This window comes from Salvelinus alpinus, chromosome 20 (genome assembly GCF_045679555.1).
Source record: "Salvelinus alpinus chromosome 20, SLU_Salpinus.1, whole genome shotgun sequence".
NCBI classification, from domain to species: Eukaryota; Metazoa; Chordata; class Actinopteri; order Salmoniformes; family Salmonidae; genus Salvelinus; species Salvelinus alpinus.
The window spans coordinates 27,985,998-28,012,656 of NC_092105.1; the positions used below are offsets into that span (position 1 = coordinate 27,985,998).

A 26,659-nucleotide genomic window follows, 5' to 3' on the forward strand; every position below is an offset into this window, starting at 1 on the left:
AGCTAATCATCCTCGCAGTGGCAGACCACTTGTAACAACACCTGCACAGGATCGGTACATACGAACTTCACACCTGCGGGACAGGTACAGGATGGCAACAACAACTGCCCGAGTTACACCAGGAATGCACAATCCCTTCATCAGTGCTCAGACTGTCCGCAATAGGCTGAGAGAGGCTGGACTGAGGGCTTGTAGGCTTGTTGTAAGGCAGGCCCTCACCAGACATCACCAGCAACAAACCCACCGTCGCTGGACCAGACAGGACTGGCAAAAAGTGCTCTTCACAGACGAGTTGCGGTTTTGTCTCACCAGGGGTGATGGTTGGATTCGCATTTATTACGGTGCCACGTTGAAAGTCACTGAGCTATTGAGTACGGCCATTCTGCTGCCAGTGTTTATATATGGAGATTGCTGTGTGCTCGATTTTATACACCTGTCAGCAACGGGTGTGGCTGAAAAAGCCGAATCCACTAATTTAAAAGGTGTCCACATACGTTTATATATATAGTGTAAATAGTGCTACTTCCAAAGAATTTCAGTCCCTCATACCCCCTTTGTTGTGTCCAAATGGCATCTTATTCCCTATATATGGCCCATAGGGCTCTGCTCAAAAGTAGTGCACTACATAGGAAATACTGTGCCATTTAGGACACATCCCTTGACTCGTGGGACTGTTCCCTTCTCTATGGAGCTCCACAGGCCACCCTTCCACTACAGCCAGAACTAGGCAGCAAGGTAGTAGCTAGCCAGGTAGAAGGCTGCCAGGTAGCCTATACACTAATACTGATACTATACCTCAAGCACGCCATCAGTGTGATGATTTCCCCTGGGCCATACACAGGATGAGTTTACAATACATTCCCTGCCTCTACTATGCTGAAGAAGTGTCTCACTGAAGAATGCCTCTACAGTAGGCTAGGTACAACTAGGGATGTGTGGATGGATGTAGACTAATTGACTATTTTACTGGAGCAGTGTGCAATTTCATGTACATTTACTGGTGTCCCACTGAAGAATGTTTCTCTCTGTACCGTAGGTAGGGAAGGGATGCATTTGAAGGATGGATGCATGTAACTATAGTACCGGTCCGGAACAATTACTAAGTGTGCAAGTTTTATTCTAGATTAGGATTTTTTTTTTTACCCAAAATATGCTGAATAGGTGGTGTTCTATTAAAGAATTTAAATGTTATATTATAGATAGCCTACTACTAGAGATGCATTTGTGGATGTACAGTACCAGTCAAAAGTTTGGACACACCTACTCATTCAAGTGTTTTTCTTTATTTTTACTATTTTCTACATTATAGAATAATAGTGAAGACATCAAAACTATGCAATAACACATATGGAATCATGTAGTAACCAAAAAAGTGTTAAACAAATGAAAATATATTTTAAGTTTGAGATTCTTCAAAGTAGCCACCCTTTGTCTTGATGACAGCTTTGCACACTCTTGGCATTCTCTCAACCAGCTTCGCGAGGAATGCTTTTCTAACTGTCTTGAAGGAGTTCCCACATATGCTGAGCAATTGTTGGCTGCTTTTCCTTCACTCTGCGGTACAACTCATCCCAAACCATCTCAATTGGGTTGAGGTTGAGTGATTGTGGATGCCAGGTCATCTGATGAAGCACTCAATCACTCTCCTTGGTCAAATAGCCCTTACACAGCCTTGAGGTGTGTTTTGGGTCATTGTCCTGTTGAAAAACAATTGATAGTCCCACTAAGTGCAAACCAGATGGGATTGCGTGTCGCTGCGGAATGCTGTGGTAGCCATGCTGGTTAAGTGTGCCTTGAACTCTAAATATATCACTGACAGAGTTACCAGTCTCCTCTGAACAGTTGATGTTGAAATGTGTCTGTTACTTGAACTCTGTGAAGCATTTATTTGGGCTGCAATTTCTGAGGCTGGTAACTCTAATGAACGTATCCTCTGCAGCAGAGGTAACTCTGGGACTTCCTTTCCTGTGGCGGTCCTCATGAGAGCCAGTTAATCATATCACTTGACGGTTTTTGTGACTGCACTTGAAGAAACGTTCAAAGTTCTTGAAATGTTCCCCATTAACTGACCTTCATGTCTTAAAGTAATGATGGACTGTTGTTTATCTTTGCTTATTTGAGCTGTTTTTGCCATAATATGGACTTGGAAAGAAATTCCAAAAATAAACTTTTAACAAGGCACACCTGTTAATTGAAATACATTCCAGGTGACTTCCTCATTAAGCTGGTTGAGAGAATGCCAAGAGTGTGTAGAGCTTTCATCAAGGCAAAGGGTGGCTACCTTGAAGAATCTCAAATGTAGAATATATTTAGATTTGTTTAACACTTTCTTGGTTACTACATGATTCCATTATGTGTTATTTCATAGTTTTGATGTCTTAACTATTATTCTACTATGTAGAAAATTGTAAAAATAGAGACAAATCCTGGAATGAGTAGGTGTGTCCAAACTTTTGACTGGTACTGTATGTATTCTAACTATTTTACTAGAACTGTTACTAAGTGTGTGGATTTTCAAGTGGCTTTACTCATGAATACATTTTAATCCAGAGAAGGAGAGGGTGTCGAACCACCTAACTAACTCGACCACAGGAAGTTTATGAGAGGAGAGGTTGTGTACTGAACCCTGCATTTAACTTCTAAAGTAGTAGGTTTACATGATGACCAACACTATAGCATACAATTAAGTCTCATCTCCCAATAGATTGTTAATGTTGATTTTATTATTTTGAATACTTAACTATAGTTTACAACTGTGCGCATTTACGCATGTTTATTATAGTAATGTCAAACTATTTTTATTTTTGAAATAAAGCTGAGACAAATAAAACACTTTTTTTCAGAGCAGGAAGACTCAAGGAAGACAGAGTACTGGTAGCCTAATGTAGGCCATAGTCTACTGCGCGGGCTCAGGTAGTTCTGCTACTGCTGCCTCGGCCCCGGGATGAGCATGCGTGAAGGATTTTTGGTCAAAGCAGAGCAAGCGCATGCAGCTCATCGCAGTCAAACATTCTGAGCTCGAGTCAGTGGAGAAGGCGTTTGGAACTACCGGCAAGAACAAAACGGAGACGGTTTTACTTTCCTGACATCCAAGGGTGTCTACAGGTAATGCAATACACTGCAAGACGTGAGTTATTATCAAATGGATTTGAGCGGATTTCCTCATCATTTCACACCGAACCATTTGCAAGGTAAATAGATGGAGTCAACTGGACGTTCCCACTTTAACGAACTCCTTACATTTTTTCACTGAAATATTATTCATGTGGCATTATTCTTTCATTTTACGCGAAGTTTAGTCTGTTTTTGGAAGTAATTTTCTTAGTTGAAAGTTATTTGAAAGTTGAATTGCAATAAAAGTGTTATTCTGTGTCTTCAAAATTTGAAAGCGAGCTTGACTGCGCTGTGATGCGAGAATGTTATGTCAACTGAGCATCGTCGTGCGTAGTTTGTTCTCCTATTTTGCGGACCAGTAATGCACGTGTTATTAATTTGTCTTGGCTCTTGCACACATGCCACCTGTTAGGAAATAAATCCATAGCTTCGTGTCAAGTAATGTCATATAATTTCCATGGTGGCTAAACAGGGCATGCATTTAATCCAAAAAAGAAAGAAAGAAAATAAATCTCTTCATATAATTATTAGGTTTTAAGTTCGATTTCTGAGTCCGATTCAGTGATCGTTTTTAGGCTGGTCAGTCCACCTTGATTGTAGGCAATGAGTAAGATTGAAGAAATTAATAAATAAATCCAGGGGAAAAGACTGATAGTGGGCTAACGGTTTCGCTTTGTGCAGCCTAGTGATAATGCTGTCAATGGGCTACACGCTTTGTTGTCATGAGATAATCCTTTACAAATCCATTATTCCGACGTAAAGTCTTGTCTTTTGTTGTCTGTTAGGTATATGTGTTTTGTTTAAAATGAAGAGCTGATCTGCCTACAGTGCCCAGAATGCTGCTTGATAATTTTAGAATAAGTGGATGATAAGTCAGTTAAGAACAAATTATTATTTACAATGACGGCCTACAGTGGGTTAAGTGTCTTTTTCAGCGGCAGAACAACAGCTTTTTACCCGGTCAGCTCGGGGATTCGATCCAGCAACTTTTCGGTTACTGGCCCAACACCAGTCGCCCCAATGACTATATTTATCCACTTTTTGGATCTTGTCTGACATTGACAGATTCTTTTTTATACACATTTTACTGCAGGGCAGAGTTAAGTGACAACCATTTTTTCGCATGTTTCTGTCTATTAGTAGACTATACAGCTCTTAAAGCAGAATGCTTATCTTTAATGACATAAGTTTTATGAAGTATCACAATTTTTTATTTTTTTTATTTCACCTTTATTTAACCAGGTAGGCTAGTTGAGAACAAGTTCTCATTTGCAACTGCGACCTGGCCAAGATAAAGCATAGCAGTGTGAACAGACAACACAGAGTTACACATGGAGTAAACAATAAACAAGTCAATAACATGGTAGAAAAAAAGAGAATCTATATACAATGTGTGCAAAAGGCATGAGGTAGGCAATAAATCGAATAATTACAATTTAGCAGATTAACACTAGAGTGATAAATCATCAGATGATCATGTGCAAGAAGAGATATTGGTACTGGTGTGCAAAAGAGCAGAAAAGTAAATAAATAAAAGCAGTATGGGGGGTGAGGTAGGTAAATTGGGTGGGTAGTTTACAGATGGACTATGTACAGCTGCAGCGATCGGTTAGCTGCTCAGATAGCAGATTTTTAAAGTTGTTGAGGGAGATAAAAGTCTCCAACTTCAGAGATTTTTGCAATTCGTTCCAGTCGCAGGCAGCAGAGAACTGGAAGGAAAGGCGTCCAAATGAGGTTTTAGCTTTAGGGATGATCAGTGAGATACACCTGCTGGAGCGCGTGCTGCGGGTGGGTGTAGCCATCGTGACCAGTGAACTGAGATAAGGCGGCACTTTACCTAGCATAGCCTTGTAGATGACCTGGAGCCAGTGGGTCTTCTATTTAGATGTGCTTACTGTATTTGCATATTTAGCCTTTATTTATTATTATTATTATTTTATTTTTTATTTTATTTAACTAGCCAGTCAGTTAAGAACACAGTCAGTTAAGAACACATTCTTACTTACAATGATGGCCTACCAAAAGGCAAAAGGCCTCCTGCGAGGACGGGGCTGGGATTCAAAATCAAAATCAATTAAATAAAAATATAGGACAAAACACACATCATGACAAGAGAGACAACACAATACTACATAAAGAGAGACAACAACATAGCATGGCAGCAACACATGACAACACAGTATAGTAGCAACACAACATGGCAGCAGCACAACATGGTAGCAGCACAAAACAGGGTAATAACATCATTGGCCACAGACAACAGCACAAAGGGCAAGAAGGTAGAGACAACAATACATCACGCAAAGCAGCCACAACTGTCAGTAGGAGTGTCCATGACTGAGTCTTTGAATGAAGAGATTGAGATAAAACTGTCCAGTTTGAGTGTTTGTTGCAGCTCGTTCCAGTCGCTAGCTGCAGCGAACTGAAAAGACGAGCGATCCAGGAATGTACAGGGACTCATGCTGAGACCAAGGTCTCTTTCACAGATGAGCACTGTATACACATCAATACACATCTAACACATCAATTTCCACTGAGTGTACAAAACATTAAGAACCTTGACACAAACCGGTGCGCCTGGCACCTACCATACCCCGTTCAGAGGCACTTCAATCGTTTGTCGTGCCAATTCACTCTCTAAATGGCACACATACACAATCCATGTCTCAAGGCTTACAAATCCTTCTTTAACATGTCTCCTCCCCATCATCTACACTGATTGAAGGGGATTTAACAAGTGACATCAATAAGGGATCATACTGTAGTTTTCACCTGGATTCCCCTGGTTAGTCTGTCGTGGAAAGAGCAGGTATTCTTAATGTTTTGTACACTTAGTGTACACTATACATATCAATATACACATTAACATTCACATAAATTGCCCTAGAGGCACCAATTAATCCATCTTTAGTTTATCTTGAAAAGGGCAAAGCCAACAAATTAGCATCAACATCCTCTTCGATAACACTTGTTGCAGACGCTACACACTTTTAACTAGCCTACAACAAAAGCTAGCTAGCTACTAGCTAGACCTTGGGAAACCTACTGTTCACTATTGCAGTGCCCTGTCTGCCTTTCCATAATTTTTTTTTACAAGTCAAAGTGTGATTAGTTGAGACAACTGTCGCTCCAAAATTCTGCACTAATACAGTTGAGTGAGGTGATTCGATTATCTTGCACCGGGTGAAAAGTGATTGGAATTAGTTTTGGAACAGGTCTGTCTCTGGGCGTGAGCCAGGTTCAAAGTCCACAGTGAAGTTGGCACAAAACAAAAGTGACGTAGTCTAGGCTAGATTAAGCATGTAGAGTAATGAGTAGGATTCTGTGTTTTCACATGCAAAAGTGATTGCTTTTGATAAAGACGATTTATCTGCTTCCCAATGAAAACTAGTTTGACTGAGTGGCGCAGATTACGGTTCGATTTGAGAATGGTGCTCCTCCCTTACCTCTTTTTCCCGTTCACGTCATGGTCCATAGACCGATGCACCATTTTTCAGGTTAATAGAACTCCCTCAATGGCAGATGCCTTCTATCTAGCTTCTGAGGGCTTAGCCAATGGCTGACTTAGCTAGCTAGGTTTATCTACCCAGAGACTACCAAAGAAAAATCCTGATTGGATCTTTTTTCTCTTCACTGTTAACCCTTTCCTTTCCAACACAAGATTGAATCAGAATATCATTGAAAATATTAATATAATTACAATACCATTGAAATATTCTTGAAAAGATTAAATAGAAATTCAAACAACATTTTATATTTAAAACTACAACAATTATTTTATAAATCCTTAGGGCTTCTCTGAAGGCGCAGGAGGCACTCACGGTTCCCCACTGTGTATAGTTGATTTAATAATAAGCTATTTTGATTGTAAAGAAATGGACTTGCTTTATTCAGTCACAAATTATCTTGCCAATCTCATGGACTGACACCCATTGTATCTATAACGCTACGTATGATCCCCAGCCCCATTCCTCAATTCCAAATCAAGTGGTGCCGGGTTGTTGTTAGGCTGAAATGAACTCAGGGTTGATTAATCGCCATCTACTATAAAGTAATAAGCTATTATCACTGCAAACTTTGCTCTTGTGCAAACACTTAGGATAGGCCTATATGGTCCCTGTCCCTGTGACTGCTATTGTGTAGTGAGATGAGATAGCTTTTTAGGTGACTGGCAGACCTGGGTTAAAAATATATTTGAAATCTTTAAAATACGTTTTAGCATTTGCTTTAAGTGAATTATATAGGGAATAGGGTGCCATTTGGGGTGCAGAATGTAATTACTCCCATTCTGTCTGGTATGATTTATAGAGCCTCCATCTCAGTGTGAAGGTGATCTATGGGATGCTTAAGCACTGTGTTTGTCCCAAATGTCACCCTATTCCCTTTATAGTGCACTCATTTTTGACCAGAGCCCTATGGGCACTATATGGAGTAGGGTGCCATTTGGGACAAAGTGACTGTATCTCCTCCTCAGCCCTCCACCTGTCCTGTCCTGTAGCTATGGTTCTAATCATTCTCAGTTTATTGGAAGATAATTGTCTCCCATGTGATGGGGAAACAATGACATTGACACTGTTGACAGTGATATGATGAGCCTTGTCTAGCAGCACAACACTACTGTTTCACACCCAGAGGGAGAACCTGATATCACTGACACTATCTAGCTATGATATGAATAAGTGATGCTGACTGTAACCAACTTCTTTGGCATTTATGGATTATATCAGTCAATGCATTTGGCATATTATAAACAGTACATTACTTGCATTAACTAACTGCAAGATGTTTTCTGGTCAAAGGTTACATAATTATATAAACTGTTTACAAAGTAGAATTAGCTGAATTAATTAATTGTTATATATATGAAATATGCCAATACACACCTCTCTCTCTTTCTCTCTATGTCTCTATCTCTCTCTCTTTCTTTCTGTGAATACAGCAAATATATTCACATTCCACATGTAGGCCTATTTCTACTTTTGGTGGAACTGAGCCCAGGGGCTGCCTCTCCTAAAGTGGGCAGGAATGGGGCAGAAAGTAATACATTTCCTCCACATCTCTACAGCGCAAATGATAACTGACCGCACCGTGCCCAGGAGACTGGGTCTGTGTCCCAAATAGCCACCTATTCCCTTCCTAATATATCCCTATATAATGAATATGGTGCCGTTTGGGATGCAGCCTATGGTGGAGGGATGAAGAGATGGAGGGAAGGTCAGCTAGTTTCAGTAATTAGCAGGATGGAAGGTAGCGGAGAGGAAGGGGAGGAAGACTCTGATTTCTTTCTAAAGGGGTAATGAATCATATTGTGTTGTTCCTGACAGGACTAGGACGTTAGGTTATATATCAGGAGAAGAATAAAGAGAAAGAGAACACTGTCTGTCAGAGAACAACCAATAGAGATTTTATGTGCAAAATCCATGCTGCAAACTTTTTTATACCATTTAGCTGACTTGCAACTTACAGTTCCGTGAGTGCATATATTCTTATATATACTGTATGTGACACAAGCTGGAATTGAACCCACAACTCTGGTGTTGCTAGGACTATGCTATTATTAGCTGAACCACACATGACTATTCATTCTTTTTTTTGTTGCCTTTATTACACTAGGCAAGTCAGTTAAGAACAAATTCTTATTTCCAATGACGGCCTGAGAACAGTTGTTTGTTCAGGAGCAGAACGACAGATTTGTACCTTGTCAGCTCGGGGATTCGATATTGCAACCTTCCGGTTACTAGTCCAACGCTCTAACCACAAGGCTTCCTGCCACCTTCTTGTGTGTTTGTCTTAGTTACTTCTTCCCAGTGATATATACGAGTCGCTAAACCTTTAGTCCAAGTTGAGTCCCAAGTCCCCAGTGCTCGAGTCCAAGTCCAGGTCACCAATGGTCGAGTCACGAGTCAAGTCACGAGTCCATAAGCCAATTTTTAAAATTAATAAATAATAATAATTTAAAAAATACTTAGCGCCGGTAATATGGGTCATAACTTTTGAACAGTTAGGGATAGAAAAAAATCTGTTTTCTCTGTAGAAAAGAGAGAGGCTTGTCAGAACCTGGCTATGGAATGCAATTGGGAAAGTGGGAGGGTTGAGCAAGACAGCCTACTTTTCTATACTCAAGGGGGAGAAAGACAATCAAAGCTAGACTATTGTTTTACTGTTAAACAATACTATTGTTTTTAACTTCGTAAAGCAGCTTGTGTTCCTTAACCAGGCAAACCGGTAGCTAACTACTATGGAAGGCTGGAAGGCTGGCAAAAGTAGAGTCTGCCTGCGTGTTTTTCATTTCCAAACACTCTTATCCTGAGCGACTTACATTAGTAAGTGCATACATTTTCATCCTGTCCCCCATGGGAATTGAACCCACAACCCTGGTGTTGCGAGTGCTATACTCTACCAAGTGAGACACATCACTGCGGCTTCCATTTCACCTCTGATTAAAACAGCTTATTGCAGCCAATATTTCTTTCCTTCAGGTGGACTTTTAATTCCTCCCCTGCATCGGATCTTGTCAGTTTGTCTAGTTGGCCACAGTGCTGTGTGGCTCACTGGCATGACACCCTCTAACTAAGCTCTCTTTATGCATGTGTTATTTCTCTGTTTGTTTGTCTCTTAATCAAAATGCTAATCACATGGCACAGCAGGCACACTGCCACGGGTTGCCAGGAAAAATGCTAATTTGGCCATTTTCTTCTTGTCAGGAGCTAAAGTTCATATTCCAACGTTTGTAATCTAAAATATTAAGATATACACTCATTGGAAAAGGCAATATACTGATGATCAGGGGATGGAACTGCATTTCAGTACTTTATGTATTATGTAATACAATAGTGTATCATCAGTTTATCATGACTCAACACTATTATGGAACGATATGCAATATCTCAAACATGGACATGCCACCAGTAAAAACAGAACAGCAGGTATTGGCACAGGTCAGGGCCGGTATTCACAAAGCGTCTCAGAGTAGGAATGCTGATTTAGGATTAGGTCCCCACTCGTATTCATTATGATTTAAGAGACAACACTGATCCTAGATCAGCACACTATACTCTTAGACTCTTTAGCTGACTACCATGAAAAATGTCTGGGTGGCCATTTGATTAATTGTTCAGCAGTCTTATGGCTTGGGGGTAGAAGCTGTTTTTGGTCCTAGACTTGGCACTCCAATACCGCTTGCCGTGCGGAAGCATAGAGAACAGTCTATGACTTGGGTGACTGGAGTCTTTGACCATTTTTTTGGGCCTTCCCCTGACACTGCCTAGTTAACTACTCATTCAAGGGTTTTTCTTTATTTTTACTATTTTCTACATTGTAGAATAATAGTGAAGACATCAAAACTATGAAATAACACATATGGAATCATGTAGTAACAAAAAACGTGTTAACAAATCAAATATATTTTTGATTTTAGATTCCTCAAAATAGCCACCCTTTGCCTTGATGACAGCTTTGCACACTCTTGGCATTCTCTCAACCAGCTTCACCTGGAATGCTTTTCCAACAGTTCCCAAATATGCTGAGCACTTGTTGGCTGCTTCTCCTTCACTCTGCGGTCCTCATCACTCCTTCACTCTGCAACTCATCCCAAACCATCTCAATTGGGTTGAGGTTGGGTGATTGTGGATGCCAGGTCTGATGCAGCACTCCATCACTTTCCTTCTTGGTCAAATAGCCCTTACATAGCCTGGAGATGGGTTGGGTCATTGTCCTGTGGAAAAACAAATGATAGTCCCACTAAATGCAAACCAGATGGGATGGTGTATCGCTGCAGAATGCTGTGGTAGCCATGCTGGTTAAGTCTGCCTTGAATTCTAAATAAATCATTGACAGTGTCACCAGCAAAGCACCCCCACAACATCAAACCTCCTCCTCCATGCTTTACGGTGGGTACCACACATGTGGAGATCATCCGTTCACCTACTCTGCGTCTCACAAAGACACAGTGGTTGGAATCAAAAATCTCACATTTGGACACATCAGACCAAAGGACAGATTTCCACCGGTCTTATGTCCATTGCTTGTGTTTCTTGGCCCAAGCAAGTCTCTTCTTCTTATTGGTGTCCTTATTGGTGTCCTTTAATTCCACAAATTAACTTTTAACAAGGCACACCTGTTAATTGAAATGCTTTGCAGGTGACTACCTCATGAAGTTGGTTGAGAGAATGCCAAGAGTGTGCAACGCTGTCATCAAGGCAAAGGGTGGCTACTTTGAAGAATATATTTTTGTTTAACACTTTTTTGGTTACAACATGATTCTATATGTGTTATTTCAGAGTTTTGATGTCTTCTCTATTATTCTAATATTCTATTAATATTAGAATAATATTATATTATTCTTATTATTAAAATAGTAGAAATAATGAAAACCCTGAAATGAGTAGGTGTGTCCACACTTTTGACTGGTACTGTAGGTCCTGGATGTCAGGAAGCTTGGCCCCAGTGAGGTACTGGGCCGTACGCACTACCCTCTGTTGTGCTTTACGATCATATGCCGAGCAGTTACCATACCAGTCGGTGATGCAACCAGTCAAGATGCTCACGAGGGTGCAGCTGTAGAACTTTATGAGGATCTGGGGACCCATGCCAAATCTTTTCCGTCTCCTGACGGGGAAAAGGTGTGGTTGTGCCCTCTTCACAACTGTCTTGATGTGTTTGGACCATGATAGTTCATTGGTGATGTGGATACCAAGGAACTTGAAACTCTCGACCCTCTCCACTTCAGCCCTGTTGATGTTAATGGGGGGCTGTTCGGCCCTCCTTTTCCTATAGTCCATGATCAGCTCCTTTATCTTGCTCACATTGAGGGAGAGGTTGTTGTCCTGGCACCACACTGCCAGGTCTCTGACCTCCTCCCTATAGATTGTCTCATCGTTGTCGGTGATCAGGCCTACCACTGTTGTGTCGTCAGCAAACTTATTGATGGAGTTGGAGTCATGCTTGGCCACGCAGTCGTGGGTGAACAGGGAGTACAGGAGACTAAGCACACAACCCTGACGGACCCCAGTGTTGAGGATCAGCGTGTTGTTGCCTACCCATACCACCTGGAGGCGGCCTGTCAGGAAGTCCAGGATCCAGTTGCAGAGTGAGGTGTTTAGTCCTAGCTTAATGATGAGCATTGTTGGTATTATGGTGTTGAACGCTGAGCTGTTGTCAATGAACAGCATTTTCACATTGGTGTTCCTTTTGTCTGGGAGGGAAAGGGCAGTGTGGAGTGCGATTGAGATTGTGTCATTTATGGATCTGTTGGGGCGGTATGCAAATTGGAGTGGGTCTAGGGTTTCTGGCATGATGGTGTTGATGTGAGCCATGACCAGCCTTTCGAAGCACTTCATGGCTAGCGACGTGAGTGCTACGGGGCAGTAATCATTTAGGCAGGTTACCTTCGGCTTTCTTGGGCGCAGGTTAAGAAAAATGTCGTTTTTCCCAAACCACTAACCTTTACCCCAAACCCATAAACCTTACCCTAACTCCAAACCAAAACCTAATCCCTTACCCATAACCCTAATTCTAACCCTGACCCTAAACCTAACCCCTAAGCGTGAAATAGCTTTTTTCCTTGTGGGGACCGGCGAAATCCCCACAAGGATAGTAAAACCAAAACACACACACACAAACACACTGATGTAGGAGTGAGTTTAACTGTACTGATGCAACGTCAGGTTATCTGCTTCTACATTTATTTATTTATTTAAGGAATATATGCTTTGTATGTTTTATTTAATCTATCTGTAACCTTGGTTGAACCTTTCAGTTGGTCTGTCTTCTTCTAGGCCCTTACTGATATCTTGTTATGAGCCCTGATATCGTCCTCTGGACCCATTACTCTCTTTGAGGTCAATGTTGTTTAAAAGGAAAAACAGCTCTTCTGGTGGGGTTAGAGTGGAGTGAAACCTTTAGTGTTTTAGCGTACTCATGCAGAGGTGACCCTGGTTAAATATATATGTGATAAATTATTTTGGGATTTCTAGAAGTAAGAGTTTCAGTGAGATGATCGGTTGAATGTTAGTTACCACTGACAATGAAGCTGTTGTCTTTTTTTAACATTAGATTTTAGAATTTCAAAATGTACTTAATCATGTTTCACTTCAGTTGAAATTGCCAAAGGCTACAACTGCACTGTCACACTCTGATTCAAAGCAGACTTCCTGACTGACAGCGACTGGGTAAAAAAATGCCTCATACATACAGTAGGCTGTTTTTCTCACATTTGATTTTAAAATTTCAGTGAGTCCTTAATCATTTTCCACTCAATTAAGATTACCCTAGTTGTAGCAGCAGCCGCTTCCTTTTGTATGGATTTCAGTAAGAGTGATTGAGTCATCATATCAGTTACAAAAGTGCGAATCATTGCAAAAATCACAGAAAGCTTGTGGATGCACTGTGTGCTAACAGAACAGGGCTGCAGGCAGCTGAGCAGAAATGGAGGAAAATTCATTAATCGTTCCACTCCCTCCTCTATACCTTCTCTTCCTCTATCTGCTGCTAAGGTCAATTTCTATCACTCCAAATTTCAAGCTTTTGTTTCCAACCCTGGGAAACTCTTCTCCGCGTTCTCCTCCCTCCTTAATCCTCCACCTGCTCCTTCCTCCCTCTCTGCGGATGACTTTGTCAACCACTTTGAAAAAAAGCTTGACGACATCCGCTCCTCATTCACCTGTAGCCTACTGAGCCCACTGATTCCACTCACACAGAACTACCCTACGCCTTGACCTCTTTCTCCCCTCTCTCTCCAGATGAAATATTATGACTAGTGATGTTCACCCAACAACCTGCCCACTTGACCCCATCCCCTCCTCCCTTCTCCAGACCATCTCTGGAGACTACCTCCCATTACTCACTTCCCTCATCAACTTATCCCTGACCGCTGTCTGCGTTCCTTCTGACGTCAAGATGGCCAGAGTCACTCCCCTCCTCAAGAAACCAACACTCGGCCCCTCTGATGTCAAAAACTACAGACCTGCACATTGGTCCTCCTCTTCTTCCAACCACGACAAGCGTTACATGAAGGAGGATCGACTTTGCTATAAAATGCTGTGGCTCAAACCAGCTCGTTGAGTTCTCAGTGATCACCTCCAGGGGTGATTACCGACCAGATCCATTACTGCAGTAATTAAATAATAAAGTTAGATTGTTTTGAACAAATCTAAAAGTCTCTCCTTTTGATTACAATAATTCCACCTCACCCTAACCAGTCAGGCTTCAAGGCAGCTCACTCAACTGAGACCGCTCTCCTCTGTGTTACAGAGGCTCTCCGCTATGTGAAAGTTGACTCTCTGTTCTCATCCTTCTAGAGCAGTAGTTCCCAAACTTTTTACAGTCCCGTACCCTTTCAAACATTCATACCCCCTCTAGCACCAGGGTCAGCGCACTCTCAAATGTTGTTTTTTGCTCTTATAGGACCAGGGCACAAATCATAATATAATCATAATCAATAATTTTGCTCTTTATTTAGCCATCTTATATATAGAACCTTATTTGTTCATCAAAAACTGTGAATAACTCACCATGGGTTAATGAGAAGGGTGTGCTTGGAAGGGTGCACATACAGTTGAAGTCAGAAGTTTACATACACTTAGGTTGGAGTCATTAAAACTCGTTTTTCAACCACTCCACACATTTCTTGTTAACAAACTATAGTTTTGGCAAGTCGGTTAGGACATTTACTTTGTGCATGACACAAGTAATTTTTCCAACAATTGTTTACAGACAGATTATTCCACTTATAATTCACTGTATCACAATTCCAGTGGGTCAGAAGTTTACATACGCTAAGTTGACTGTGCCTTTAAACAGCTTGGAAAATTCCAGAAAATGATGTCATGGCTTTAGAAGCTTCTGATAGGCTATCATTTGAGTCAATTGGAGGTGTACCTGTGGATGTATTTCAAGGCCTACCTTCAAACTCAGTGCCTCTTTGCTTGATATCATGGGAAAATCAAAATAAATCATCCAAGACCTCAGAAAACAAATTGTAGACCTCCACAAGTCTGGTTCATCCTGGGGAGATATTTCCAAATGCCTGTAGGTACCAGGTCCATCTGTACAAACGATAGTATGCAAGTATAAACACCATGAGACCACGCAGCCGTAATACCGCTCAGGAAGGAGACGCGTTCTGTCTCCTAGAGATTAATGTACTTTGGTGCGAGAAGTGCAAATCAATCCCAGAACAACAGCAAAGGACCTTGTGAAGATGCTGGAGGAAACAGGTATAAAAGTATTTATATCCACAGTAAAATGAGTCCTATATCGACATAACCTGAAAGGCCGCTCAGCGAGGAAGAAGCCACTGCTCCAAAACCGCTATAAAAAGCCAGACTACGGTTTGCAACTGCACATGTGGACAAAGATCGTACTTTTTGGAGAAATGTCCTCTGGTCTGATGAAACAAAGATAGAACTGTTTGGCCGTAATGACCATCGTTATGCCACCATAATGTTTGGAGGAAAAAGGGGGAGGCTTGCAAGCCGAAGAACACCATCCCAACCGTGAAGCACGGGGTGGCAACATCATGTTGTGGGGGTGCTTTGCTGCAGGAGGGACTGGTGCACTTCACAAAATAGATGGCATCATGAGGCAGGAAAAGTATGTGGATATATTGAAGCAACATCTCAAGACATCAGTCAGGAAGTTAAAACTTGGTTACAAATGGGTCTTCCAAATGGACAATGACCCCAAGCATTCTTCCAAAGTTGTGGCAAAATGGCTTAAGATGAACAAAGTCAAGGTATTGGAGTGGCCATCACAAAGCCCTGACCTCAATCCTATAGAAAATTTGTGTGCCGAACTGAAAAAGTGTGTGCGAGCAAGGAGGCCTACAAACCTGACTCAGTTACACCAATTCTGTCAGAAGGAATGGGCCAACATTCACCCAACTTATTGTGGAAAGCTTGTGGAAGGATACCTGAAATGTTTGACCCAAGTTAAACAATTTAAAGGCAATGCTACCAAATACTAATTGAGTGTATGTAAACTTCTGACCCACTGGGAATGGGATGAAAGAAATCAAAGCTGGAATAAATCATTCTCTCTACTATTATTCTGACATTTCACATTATTAAAATTAAGTGGTGATCGTAACTGACCTAAGACAGGGAATTTGTACTAGGGTTAAATGTCAGGAATTGTGAAAAACTGAGTTTAAATCTATTTGGCTAAGGTGTATATAAACTTCCGACTTCAACTGTAACTCTGCAATGTTAGGTTGTATTGGAGAGAGTCTCAGTCTTAAATCATTTTCCACACACAGTCTTTGCCTATATTTCGTTTTCATGCTAGTGAGGGCAGAGAATCCACTCCCACATACGTACGTGGTTGCAAAGGGCATCAGTGTCTTAACAGTGAGATTTGCCAAGGCAAGAAACTCTAAGCGCAGCCCTAACCAGAAATCTTGCAGTTGCTTCTGATTCAATTCAATTTTCACAGAACCGCTTGTTTTAATTTCGATGAGGCTCTCTTGTTCAGATATCGATAAGTGGACTGGAGGCAGGTCATGAAAGGGATAACGAATCCAGTTGTTTGTGTAATCCGTTTTGGGAAAGTACCCGCGTAATTGCACACCCAGCTCACTCAGGTGCTTCGCTATATCACATTTGACATTGAGGTAATTTGCACACAAAAAATCATAAAATGATGGAAAGACCTGTGTGTTGTCCTTGTTAATGCAGACAGAGAAGAGCTCCAACTTCTTAATCATAGCCTCAATTTTGTCCTGCACATTGAATATAGTTGCGGAGAGTCCCTGTAATCCTAGATTCAGATAATTCAGGCGAGAATAAACATCACCCAGATAGGCCAGTTGTGTGAGAAACTCATCATCATGTCATCGGTCAGACAATGGAAAATTATGGTCAGTAAAGAAAACTTTAAGCTCATCTCTCAATTCAAAAAAACGTGTCAATACTTTGCCCCAGCGCACTTCTGTATGTTGTAAAAGCGTTACATGGTCGCTGCCCATATCATTGCATAATGAAAAATACACGAGAGTTCAGGGGCCTTGCTTTAACAAAGTTAACCATTTTCACTGTAGTGTCCAAAATGTTTTTCAAGCTGTCAGGCATTCCCTTGGCAGCAAGAGCCTCTCGGTGGATGCTGCAGTGTACCCAAGTGGCGTCGGGAGCAACGGCTTGCACGCGCGTTACCACTCCACTATGTCTCCCTGTCATGGCTTTTGCGGCATCAGTACAGATACCAACACATCTTGACCACCAAAATCCATTTGATGTCACAGAGCTGTCCAGTACTTTAAACATATCCTCTCATGTTGTCCTGGTTTCCAGTGGTTTGCAGAAGAGGATGTCTTCCTTAATTGACCCCTCATAAACATAACGGACATATACCAGGAGCTGTGCCAGGCCCGCCACGTCTGTTGACTCATCCAGCTGTAACGCATATAATTCACTGGCTTGTATGCGAAGCAGTAATTGTTTCGAAACCTCTCTTGCCATGTCACTGATGTGTTGTTTGATGAAGGCATTGTCTGTATAGTTTTTTTGGCCTTTTCCCCCAGCATTGTCCCAGCCATATGTATTTGACATTGTGTTGTTATTTCACTGAACACTAGATGGTTTAGTTTTATTTTTGGCTGTGAAACGAGGCTACTCAGGTGAGAAAAAACCTCACCCAAATGTATAGCCCCATTGGAAAATATAAATGTACTGTTTGAAAATGTGAAGAAATATTTTATAAAAAAAAAAAGAAAATGTGAATCACATTTTTATTTGGCGTACCCCCGACAGGCATTGCGCGTACCCCAGTTTGAGAATACCTGTTCTAGAGCAATCCACTGCCTTAACACTGTGAACCTATCAGATCTTCCTCTCCACCCTCTCAGGGCTGGGCGTCTCAGATTCTGCACACTCCTGTATTGTATCCAACCTGGCAGGTCGGATCCTACCAGGTGGCGTGGAGAGGATCTGTGTCTGCACCACGTGTCTCTCCCTAATGGTGTCCCCAGGGCTCGGTTCTAGGCCCTCTAATATTTTTTCTCTTAACACCAAGTCACTCGGCTCTTTCATATCCTCATGTGGTATCTTCTAACATTGCTATGCGTGTGACACTCAACTACTCTTCTCCTTCCCCCCTTCTGACATCCAGCTGGCGACACGCAACTCTGTGTGCCTGGCAGGGTCATGCTCTACAACATCCGTAGAGTACGACATTTCCTCACTCAGGAGGCTATGCTTAAACCATACACCCCAACCTGAGCACTCCATTCAGCCACCTCTGGTCTCTTGTCCCTCCCACCCCTACAGGAGGGCAGTTGCCGCTCAGTCCAGTCAAAGTTCTCCTCTGTCCTGGCATCCCAATGGTGGAAAGTTTCCCCATAAAGTCAGGACAGCAGAGTCCCTGCTCATCTTCCGAAAACATCTGAAATCCTACCTCTTTGAAGAGTGTCTTAAATTACTTTGCTGTTAAATACTTTGTTGAGGGGAAATTTGCTTGATACGATTGGGATGTGTTGCTTTCTCACCCAGTTATCTTAAGATGAATGCCCTAATTGTAAGTCGCTATGGATAAGAGTGTCTGCTAAGTGACTAGCATGTAAATGTAAATATAACGGATTCACTCTGTAAAACCTGTGCAAGAGAGAGAAGGAGTGAAAATCAGCAAGGCTCAAAGTTAAAATGCATTAAAGAGGGGGGTTTCTGCTAAAGCAGGCATTAAGTTACATGTTGAATAATTTGTATGGAGTATGTAATGTAAGGCAGCAAAGCTTGAATAATGAGAGAGAGAGAGAGAGAGAGAGAGAGAGAGAGAGAGAGAGAGAGAGAGAGAGAGAGAGAGAGAGAGAGAGAATTGAGGGTTCATTTGAATATTGAATCTAAATGTGATAATTTTACCGCTTCATCAAACTTGGGAGAGAGAGGGTGTTGACTCAGTTACAGCTGGGAAACATTACAGCACCTCTAATCCTTTTAACACTGACACCACAGAGCCATGCAGGGCAGGACACACACACACGATTGAGGTTATAGGAAACACACCACATTAACCAGATCCTGATATGGGCCGAGAAACTGAGTGAGGGTCAGTGGGCCACACACACACATACACACACACACACATGGTCTGCTTCTGTCCCACAGTCCCTAACATCTGCACTGGGTCAATAGAAAAGGCCTTTTTATAGAAACATTAAATAGAGTGTACATTAAACATACTCCCTTATGGCAAGTGTACCACAGAGGGTTTTAAATAGAGTTTAACATACTGTAGGCTGTGTCCCAAATGACACCCTATTCCCTATATAGTGCCGAGGGCCCTGGTCAAAGTAGTGCTCTATAAAGGGAATAGGGAGGCATCGATTGTCCTGTATGGCTAGTCGGCCACAGAGCGTAGCATAATGGTATCATTCTAATTCCCCTAGCTTGCCCTCCTTCTCTACCCTCAGCCTCACGTAGGTGTTTCTGTCTGGGAGTAATATTACAGGGATCATGAAGACGTCCATTAGCCGAAGTGCGTTGCTGTTTAATTTTTTATGTTTCGCACTGCACCTCCTTCCTCTTTGCAAATGTTGTCATTATCCTCTCTGGGCCTGACAGAAATCACACATTCACACAGAAATCACGTCTGAAATCACTGCAGCCAGAATAGTCTTTATTTCTGTTGTATCTGACTAGCCGGAGATATTCTGTTAAATTTTTTACTCTCAATGTTGTGGTTTAATATTGTATGAGCCATTATTTTCCCTTTTTCAGTCTATTTGTCTACTTTGAATCAAAGTGCAGTGCAAAGTGTGGCAACAGGGCAGTCACAAATGTAGTGGCTAGAAGTCTATAGCTACAGCAGGGTTTCCCAAACTCAGTTCTGGGGTCCCCCTGGGCGCACGTCAAATAACCAAGTCATCATCAAGCTTTGATTATTTGAATCTGCTGTGTAGTGCTAGGGCGAAAACCTACCTCATCCCCCAACTGACCTCGCACTTACATCACAACCAGCTCTGTATACACACCTCTCTGCCATACAATACTACACAGATCTCACTGACCAACACTTGTAACCTGTCTGGTTCTTAGGGATAATCTATCCAGTGAGTGAGGATGCAAGTCAGTTATATTAGATGTAATCTGATTGCAGGGATGTTTAAATTCTAGCACAAAGGGCCCAGCTTGTAGGTTAACAACCAGGCTTGGTAAAGGCTGTGAGTTGATTGGTCCAGGGTAGATTAGGATTACTAACCCAGAGATAATTGTGAGGTTAAATAATCATATTTCTGAATGTGTAACAGCTGTTCGGCTCAACATTTCTAAAGCACGGCAGGACTCAGGACAAGGCAGCACTTGAATAGTGTCCTTAACCTTTTGTTATTTTGCTGCTATCCTGGCTGTGTTGTCATCTTTTTTTAAAGCCATTGTAGTTCTCAGTAAATTGGCTTCCGTACACCTGCATTGTTGGTGGAAGCCGGCCAGTTCATTATAAAAGGTCAACCCAAGCTTATAATGTTTTGCCAAAACATGCACAGCACATGGCACACTCTCCTAGTGGCTTGTTCTTGGCCTGTCCCTGATTCAGTAGCTCTGACGCATGCTTCTCTAGGCACCTGCTGAGAGCTGGTCTGTTACCATCTGAGAGCTGCTCTGTTCCCTGAGCAGTAGTCTGTTCTCTAATCTATAGTAATATCAGTAGTGGTAGGGTTAGTTGTATTCACTGTATTGTCCTAGATGGGTAACTGGTTTGCAGCATACTGTGCACTGGTCTGTTCCTTTGTTCCATGTGCCTTTGTGTTTGGAGCACAACTGACTGACCAATTTTTTCCATAGAAATATGGTTTCCACCCCCACCCCCACCTTGCCACCACCACCACCATGCCACCACCACCCCCCACACTGCCACCACCACCCTACCACTACCACCACAACCCTGCCACCACCATCACTCCCACCACGCTGCTTCCCACCACCACCATGTCACCACCCCACGCTGCCACCACCACCAACACCCTTCCAACACCACCCCCACCCCCACCACTATGAGACCACCACCACCTCCACCCTCACCACCACCCGGCCACCACCACCCTGTCACCACCCCCACCAGCACCACCACCCTGCCACCACCACCACAACCCTGCCACTACCAGCACAACCCCCAGCATAACCCTGCAACCACCACCATGCCACCACCAACCCCACCATCCCTCCCACCACCACCCTGCCACCACCACTACCACCCTGCCACCACCACCACTACCCTACCACCCTGCCACCACCACCACTACCCTACCACCACCACCAACACCCTGCCACCACCACCACCCTGCCACCACCACCATGCTGTCACCACCCCTGCTACCACCACCCCACCACACTGCCACCAACCTGCCACCTCCACCACCCCACCACCCTACCACCACAACCTTGGCACCACCACAACCCCCATCACCACCTTCACCATAACCCTGCCACCACCACCAACATGCCACCACCACCAACCTGCCACCAGGAGGAATGTGTCCCATGTGAGACATGCAGTGTGATCAGAGCATGTTATGGGACACAGCCATCCATGATGTTAACTTGGATCGCCTGACTTGGTCCTTGTCGTCCTCTAGAATGCTACTCTGACAGACTTGTCTCTCTAGAATGCTACTCTGACAGACAGGCAGGCAGGGCTGCCCAGGCAATTACTGGGCCTACTGGGCACTATGACTTTCAGGTGTTCTCAGGGGGAGGAAAATAATTCAGAGAAACAAGTCTGATTTCCAACCTGTCAGAAAGCAAATGGAAATGCTTTGCCCTCTTGGTTAGGTTAGTCAGCTGCTTGGGCGAACAGCCTGAAGTTGTCAGGAATGAAGAGAAAAGTTTGAACAGGACCGTAGAGTCACTTTCTCTACGATTAATGAAAGTGCTTTCTCTTTCTTAGGCCAAACAACCTATCTTAATGTTGTTCCTCTTTTCGGTTCTTAGTAATAGTGTCACATTCCACTCCTGTCTGTGGTGGGTTATGGTTATGTGCCTCTCATGTTAATAAGCTGCCCCTTAACCTCTGTGGCTTTATTGCCTAGCACCAAGCCATATGGTCGTCACAGCTTACAGGCAGGCCTCTCACTTTCTCTCTCTCCCTCCATTTCTCTCTCTCTTTCTCTTACTCACTCTCAACTTTTATGTCACTGTGACTAGTACACCGAACTTGGAAACAAAGTGTGGCGTCATCGCTCTAGACAACCAGTAAATAGCTCATAGTACCATTATATATTGATACTTATTCACAGGATGGATGACATGGTTCAAGGTGAATGTCTGTCTGACTATGAAATGGTAACGACATATGTCGGTACACGCTGTGGCAAGCCCAGTGCCTCTGGGTGCTATAGAGGAACCCACAGCGGGCCAGTATAAATAAAGCAAAAAAACACTGTGGGAGACAGAGTTTGATATTCTAGCTAAAACATTGGAATCATCCCGTATGGCTCCAAATGTGGTTACATAAAACATCTGTTCCATTAGAATTCATGTGAAACCTTTGACATGTAATCTGTCTCTGTGGGATATTTATCCATTGTGTTAATGTCAGACTAGCTCAGACTAGACCAGACTACACATCCACCACAGGTCATTGAGCTCTGTTCACATTGTATTAACCTCTGATTCTAGACCAAACAGCCTTTAACAGCTTGTAATCTGTGATCAAATGCCTTCCTACACTAAACCTGAGTCCTGATGGAAATCTGAACAGGGGTTTAGAAAGCCTGACTCTGCCATGCATAGATGAGAGGATAACTTTGTCTGAAACAATGCACTGTACGACCAAACACAGGTTGATGTTCAATGCCTAGTGATCTCATGCATTTTACTGATTATATAAGATTATATTAGGCAGAAACAAGCTTAGTGCGTAAATCATTATGTCATAAGCAGTGATGTAACTGTGGACTCAATCCAGGCTGTACCAGCCTAGCCAGTGGATGGACTTCCTCTCTTCAAATAATTTAATGAAGGGAGGGGAGGAGAGAGTATTTCTACCTTCCTCAAATTCAGAATAGTGACGGGTTTCAGTCAGTGTGATGCAACTTGCCACTGGGAAGTTTCTGTGATTTTTATAGCCTACTTTTTGACACTTGGCAGCATACAATACATACCATGCAATCCATGGCAAAGTCTAACGGCAAAATGTTCTCATGTTTCCACAGAACTTGAACATCACTTTTTAGAACATCGGTTTTAGTTGTACTATTTCCATCTAGGCCTACATGAATCCTCAACAACCTTGCCCACGCAAACCTGAAAAAGGTGGGAGTCAGTGAGTTGGTGTCTGCTCTGCTGTTGACGTGCACTGAGGCTAATGGGCATGCTTTTCCATTAAGCCTACCCACATTGAAATCATCACTCAAATACATGTACTGCTGTTTTCATAAAACACGCCAAGGTAAAGCTCGGGAGGAACTGACATAATTGTGTAGTTTAGGAAGTCATGTAACTTTTCAGACAGTTAATGTATTCCATAATTAAAAAATGTTGGTCCGATGCTCATAGGTGGAAACACGAAAGCCTAAATCTTTGAGACCAAACACCGGAAGGAAGTCTCATATTGGATTTGAGGCATGCATTACATGGGATGTGTAAGAGAGGGATGTTTATCTCCAGGCCATCAGTCTGTTAATCAGTCATCAGTAGCCGACCTCCAGCTAGTACCCTGCCCTGCACCTTAGAAACTGCTTTGCCCTACATACAGTACATACAGTCATTGAACACTGGTCACTTTAATAATGTTTACATACTGTTTTACCCACTTAATACAGTTGAAGTCGGAAGTTTACATACACTTAGGTTGGAGTCATTAAAACTCATTTTTCAACCACTCCACAAATTTCTTGTTAACAAACGATAGTTTTGGCAAGTCGGTTAGGACATCTACTTTGTGCATGACACAAGTAATTTTTCCAACAATTGTTTACAGACAGATTATTTAACGTATAATTCACTATACCACAATTCCAGTGGGTCAGAAGTTTACTAAGTTTACTAAGTTGACTGTGCCTTTAAACAGCTTGGAAAATTCCAGAAAATTATGTCATGGCTTTAGAAGCCTCTGATAGGCTAATTGACACAATTTGAGTCAATTGGAGGTGTACCTGTTGATGTATTTCAAGGCCTACCTTCAAACTCAGTGCTTCTTTGCTTGACATCATAGGAAAATCAAAAGAAATCAGCGAAGACCTCAGAAAACAAATTGTAGACCTCCACAAGTCTGGTTCATCCTTGGGAGTAATTTCCAAATGGCTGAAGGTACCACGTTCATCTGTACAAACAATAGTATGCAAGTATAAACACCATGGGACCACGCAGCCGTCATACCGCTCAGGAAGAAGACGCGTTCTGTCTCCTAGAGATGAAAGCACTTTGGTGCGAAAAGTGCAAATCAATCCCATAATAACAGCAAAGGACCTTGTGAAGATGCTGGAGGAAACAGGTACAACAGTATCTATATCCACAGTAAAACGAGTCCTATATCAACATAAACTGAAAGGCTGCTCAGCGAGGAAGAAACCACTGCTCCAAAACCGCCATAAAAAGCCAGACTACGGTTTGCAACTGCACATGGGGACAAAGATCGTATTTTTTAAAGAAATGTCCTCTGGTCTGATGAAACAAAGATAGAACTGTTTGGCCATAATGACCATCATTATGCCACCATAAGGTTTGGAGGAAAAAGGGGGAGGCTTTCAAGCCACAGAACACCATCCCAACCGTGAAGCACGGGGTGGCAGCATCATGTTGTGGGGGTGCTTCTGCTGCAGGAGGGACTGGTGCACTTCACAAAATAGATGGCATCATGAGGCAGGAAAATTATGTGGATATATTGAAGCAACATCTCAAGACATCAGTCAGGAAGTTAAAGCTTGGTCGCATATGGGTCTTCCAAATGGACAATGACCCCAAGCATACTTCCAAAGTTGTGGCAAAATGGCTTAAGGACAACAAAGTCAAGGTATTGGAGTGGCCATCACAAAGCCCTGACCTCAATCTCATAGAAAGTTTGTGGGCAAAACTGAAAAAGCGTGTGCGAGCAAGGAGGCCTACAAACCTGACTCAGTTACACCAGCTCTGTCAGGAGGAATGGGACAAAAAATTACCCAATTTATTGTGGGAAGCTTGTAGAAGGCTACCCGAAACGTTTGACCCAAGTTAAACAATTCAAGGCAATGCTACCAAATACTAATTGAGTGTATGTTAAATTGTGACCCACTGGGAATGTGATGAATGAAATAAAAGCTGAAATAAGTCATTCTCTCTACTATTATTCTGACATTTCACATTCTTAAATGAAGTGGTGATCCTAACTGACCTAAGATTTTTACTAGGATTAAATGTAAGGAATTGTGGAAACTGAGTTTAAATGTATTTGGCTAAGGTATATGTAAACTTCCGACTTCAACTGTATGTATATACTGTATTCAAGTCATGGCTCATCATATATAACTACTACAGGGACTCTACAAGGTGTAAAAGCCTCTCGCTAGACATTATAATGGGATAGGAAACCCCCTCACTAGACATGATAATGGGAAACCCCTCGCTAGGCTTTATAATGAAATAGGAAACCCCCTCACTAGACATTATAATGGGATAGGAAACCCCCTCGCTAGACATTACAATGGGATAGGTAACCCCCTCGCTAGACATTACAATGGGATATGAACCCTCTTTCTAGGAATTACAATGGGATAGGAAACACACTTGCTAGGCATTACAATGGGATAGGAAACCCATTCGCTAGACATTAAAATGGGATAGGAAACACACTCGCTAGGCATTACAATGGGATAGGAACCCCCTCCCTTGGCATTATAATGGGAAAGTAAACCCCTCGCTAGACATTACAATGGGATAGGAAACCCCCTCGCTAGGAATTATAATGGGATAGGAAACCCCCTCACTGGGAATTATAATGGGATAGGAAACCCACTCGCTAGGAATTATAATGGGATAGGAAACCCCCTCACTAGACATTATAATGGGACAGGAAACCCACTCGCTAGGAATTATAATGGGATAGGTAACCCCCTCGCTAGACATTACATTGGGATGTGAACCCTCTCGCTAGGAATTATAATGGGATAGCAAACCCCCTCGCTAGACATTACAATGGGATAGGAAACCCCCTCGCTAAACATTACACTGGGATAGATAGCAAACCCCCTCGCTAGACATTACAATGGGATAGGAAACCCCCTCGCTAGGCATTACAATGGGATAGGAAACACACTCGCTAGGCATTACAATGGGATCGGAAACCCATTCGCTAGACATTAAAATGGGATAGGAAACACACTCGCTAGGCATTACAATGGGATAGGAACCCCCTCCCTTGGCATTATAATGGGAAAGTAAACCCCTCGCTAGACATTACAATGGGATAGGAAACCCCCTCGCTAGGAATTATAATGGGATAGGAAACCCCCTCACTGGGAATTATAATGGGATAGGAAACCCACTCGCTAGGAATTATAATGGGATAGGAAACCCCCTCACTAGACATTATAATGGGACAGGAAACCCACTCGCTAGGAATTATAATGGGATAGGTAACCCCCTCG

The 26,659-nt window shown here is 42.5% G+C and overlaps 1 protein-coding gene across 2 annotated transcripts in view; it reads left to right on the top strand.

The window, feature by feature from the left end:
• Positions 1 to 2,990: 2,990 nt before the first annotated feature.
• Positions 2,991 to 26,659, top strand: part of LOC139546618 (zinc finger protein 385B-like) — a 173,341-nt gene continuing 149,672 nt past the window's right edge. The window contains exon 1 of one of the 2 annotated variants that reach the window (XM_071355209.1): positions 2,991 to 3,105. Coding sequence is in view for 1 of the 2 variants with exons in the window: in XM_071355207.1 (XP_071211308.1) it covers positions 3,143 to 3,191 (49 nt within the window). In the remaining variant the exon portion in view is untranslated. Of the gene's footprint in view, positions 3,192 to 26,659 lie in introns of both variants that reach the window. The other variant, XM_071355207.1, reaches the window with a different exon arrangement.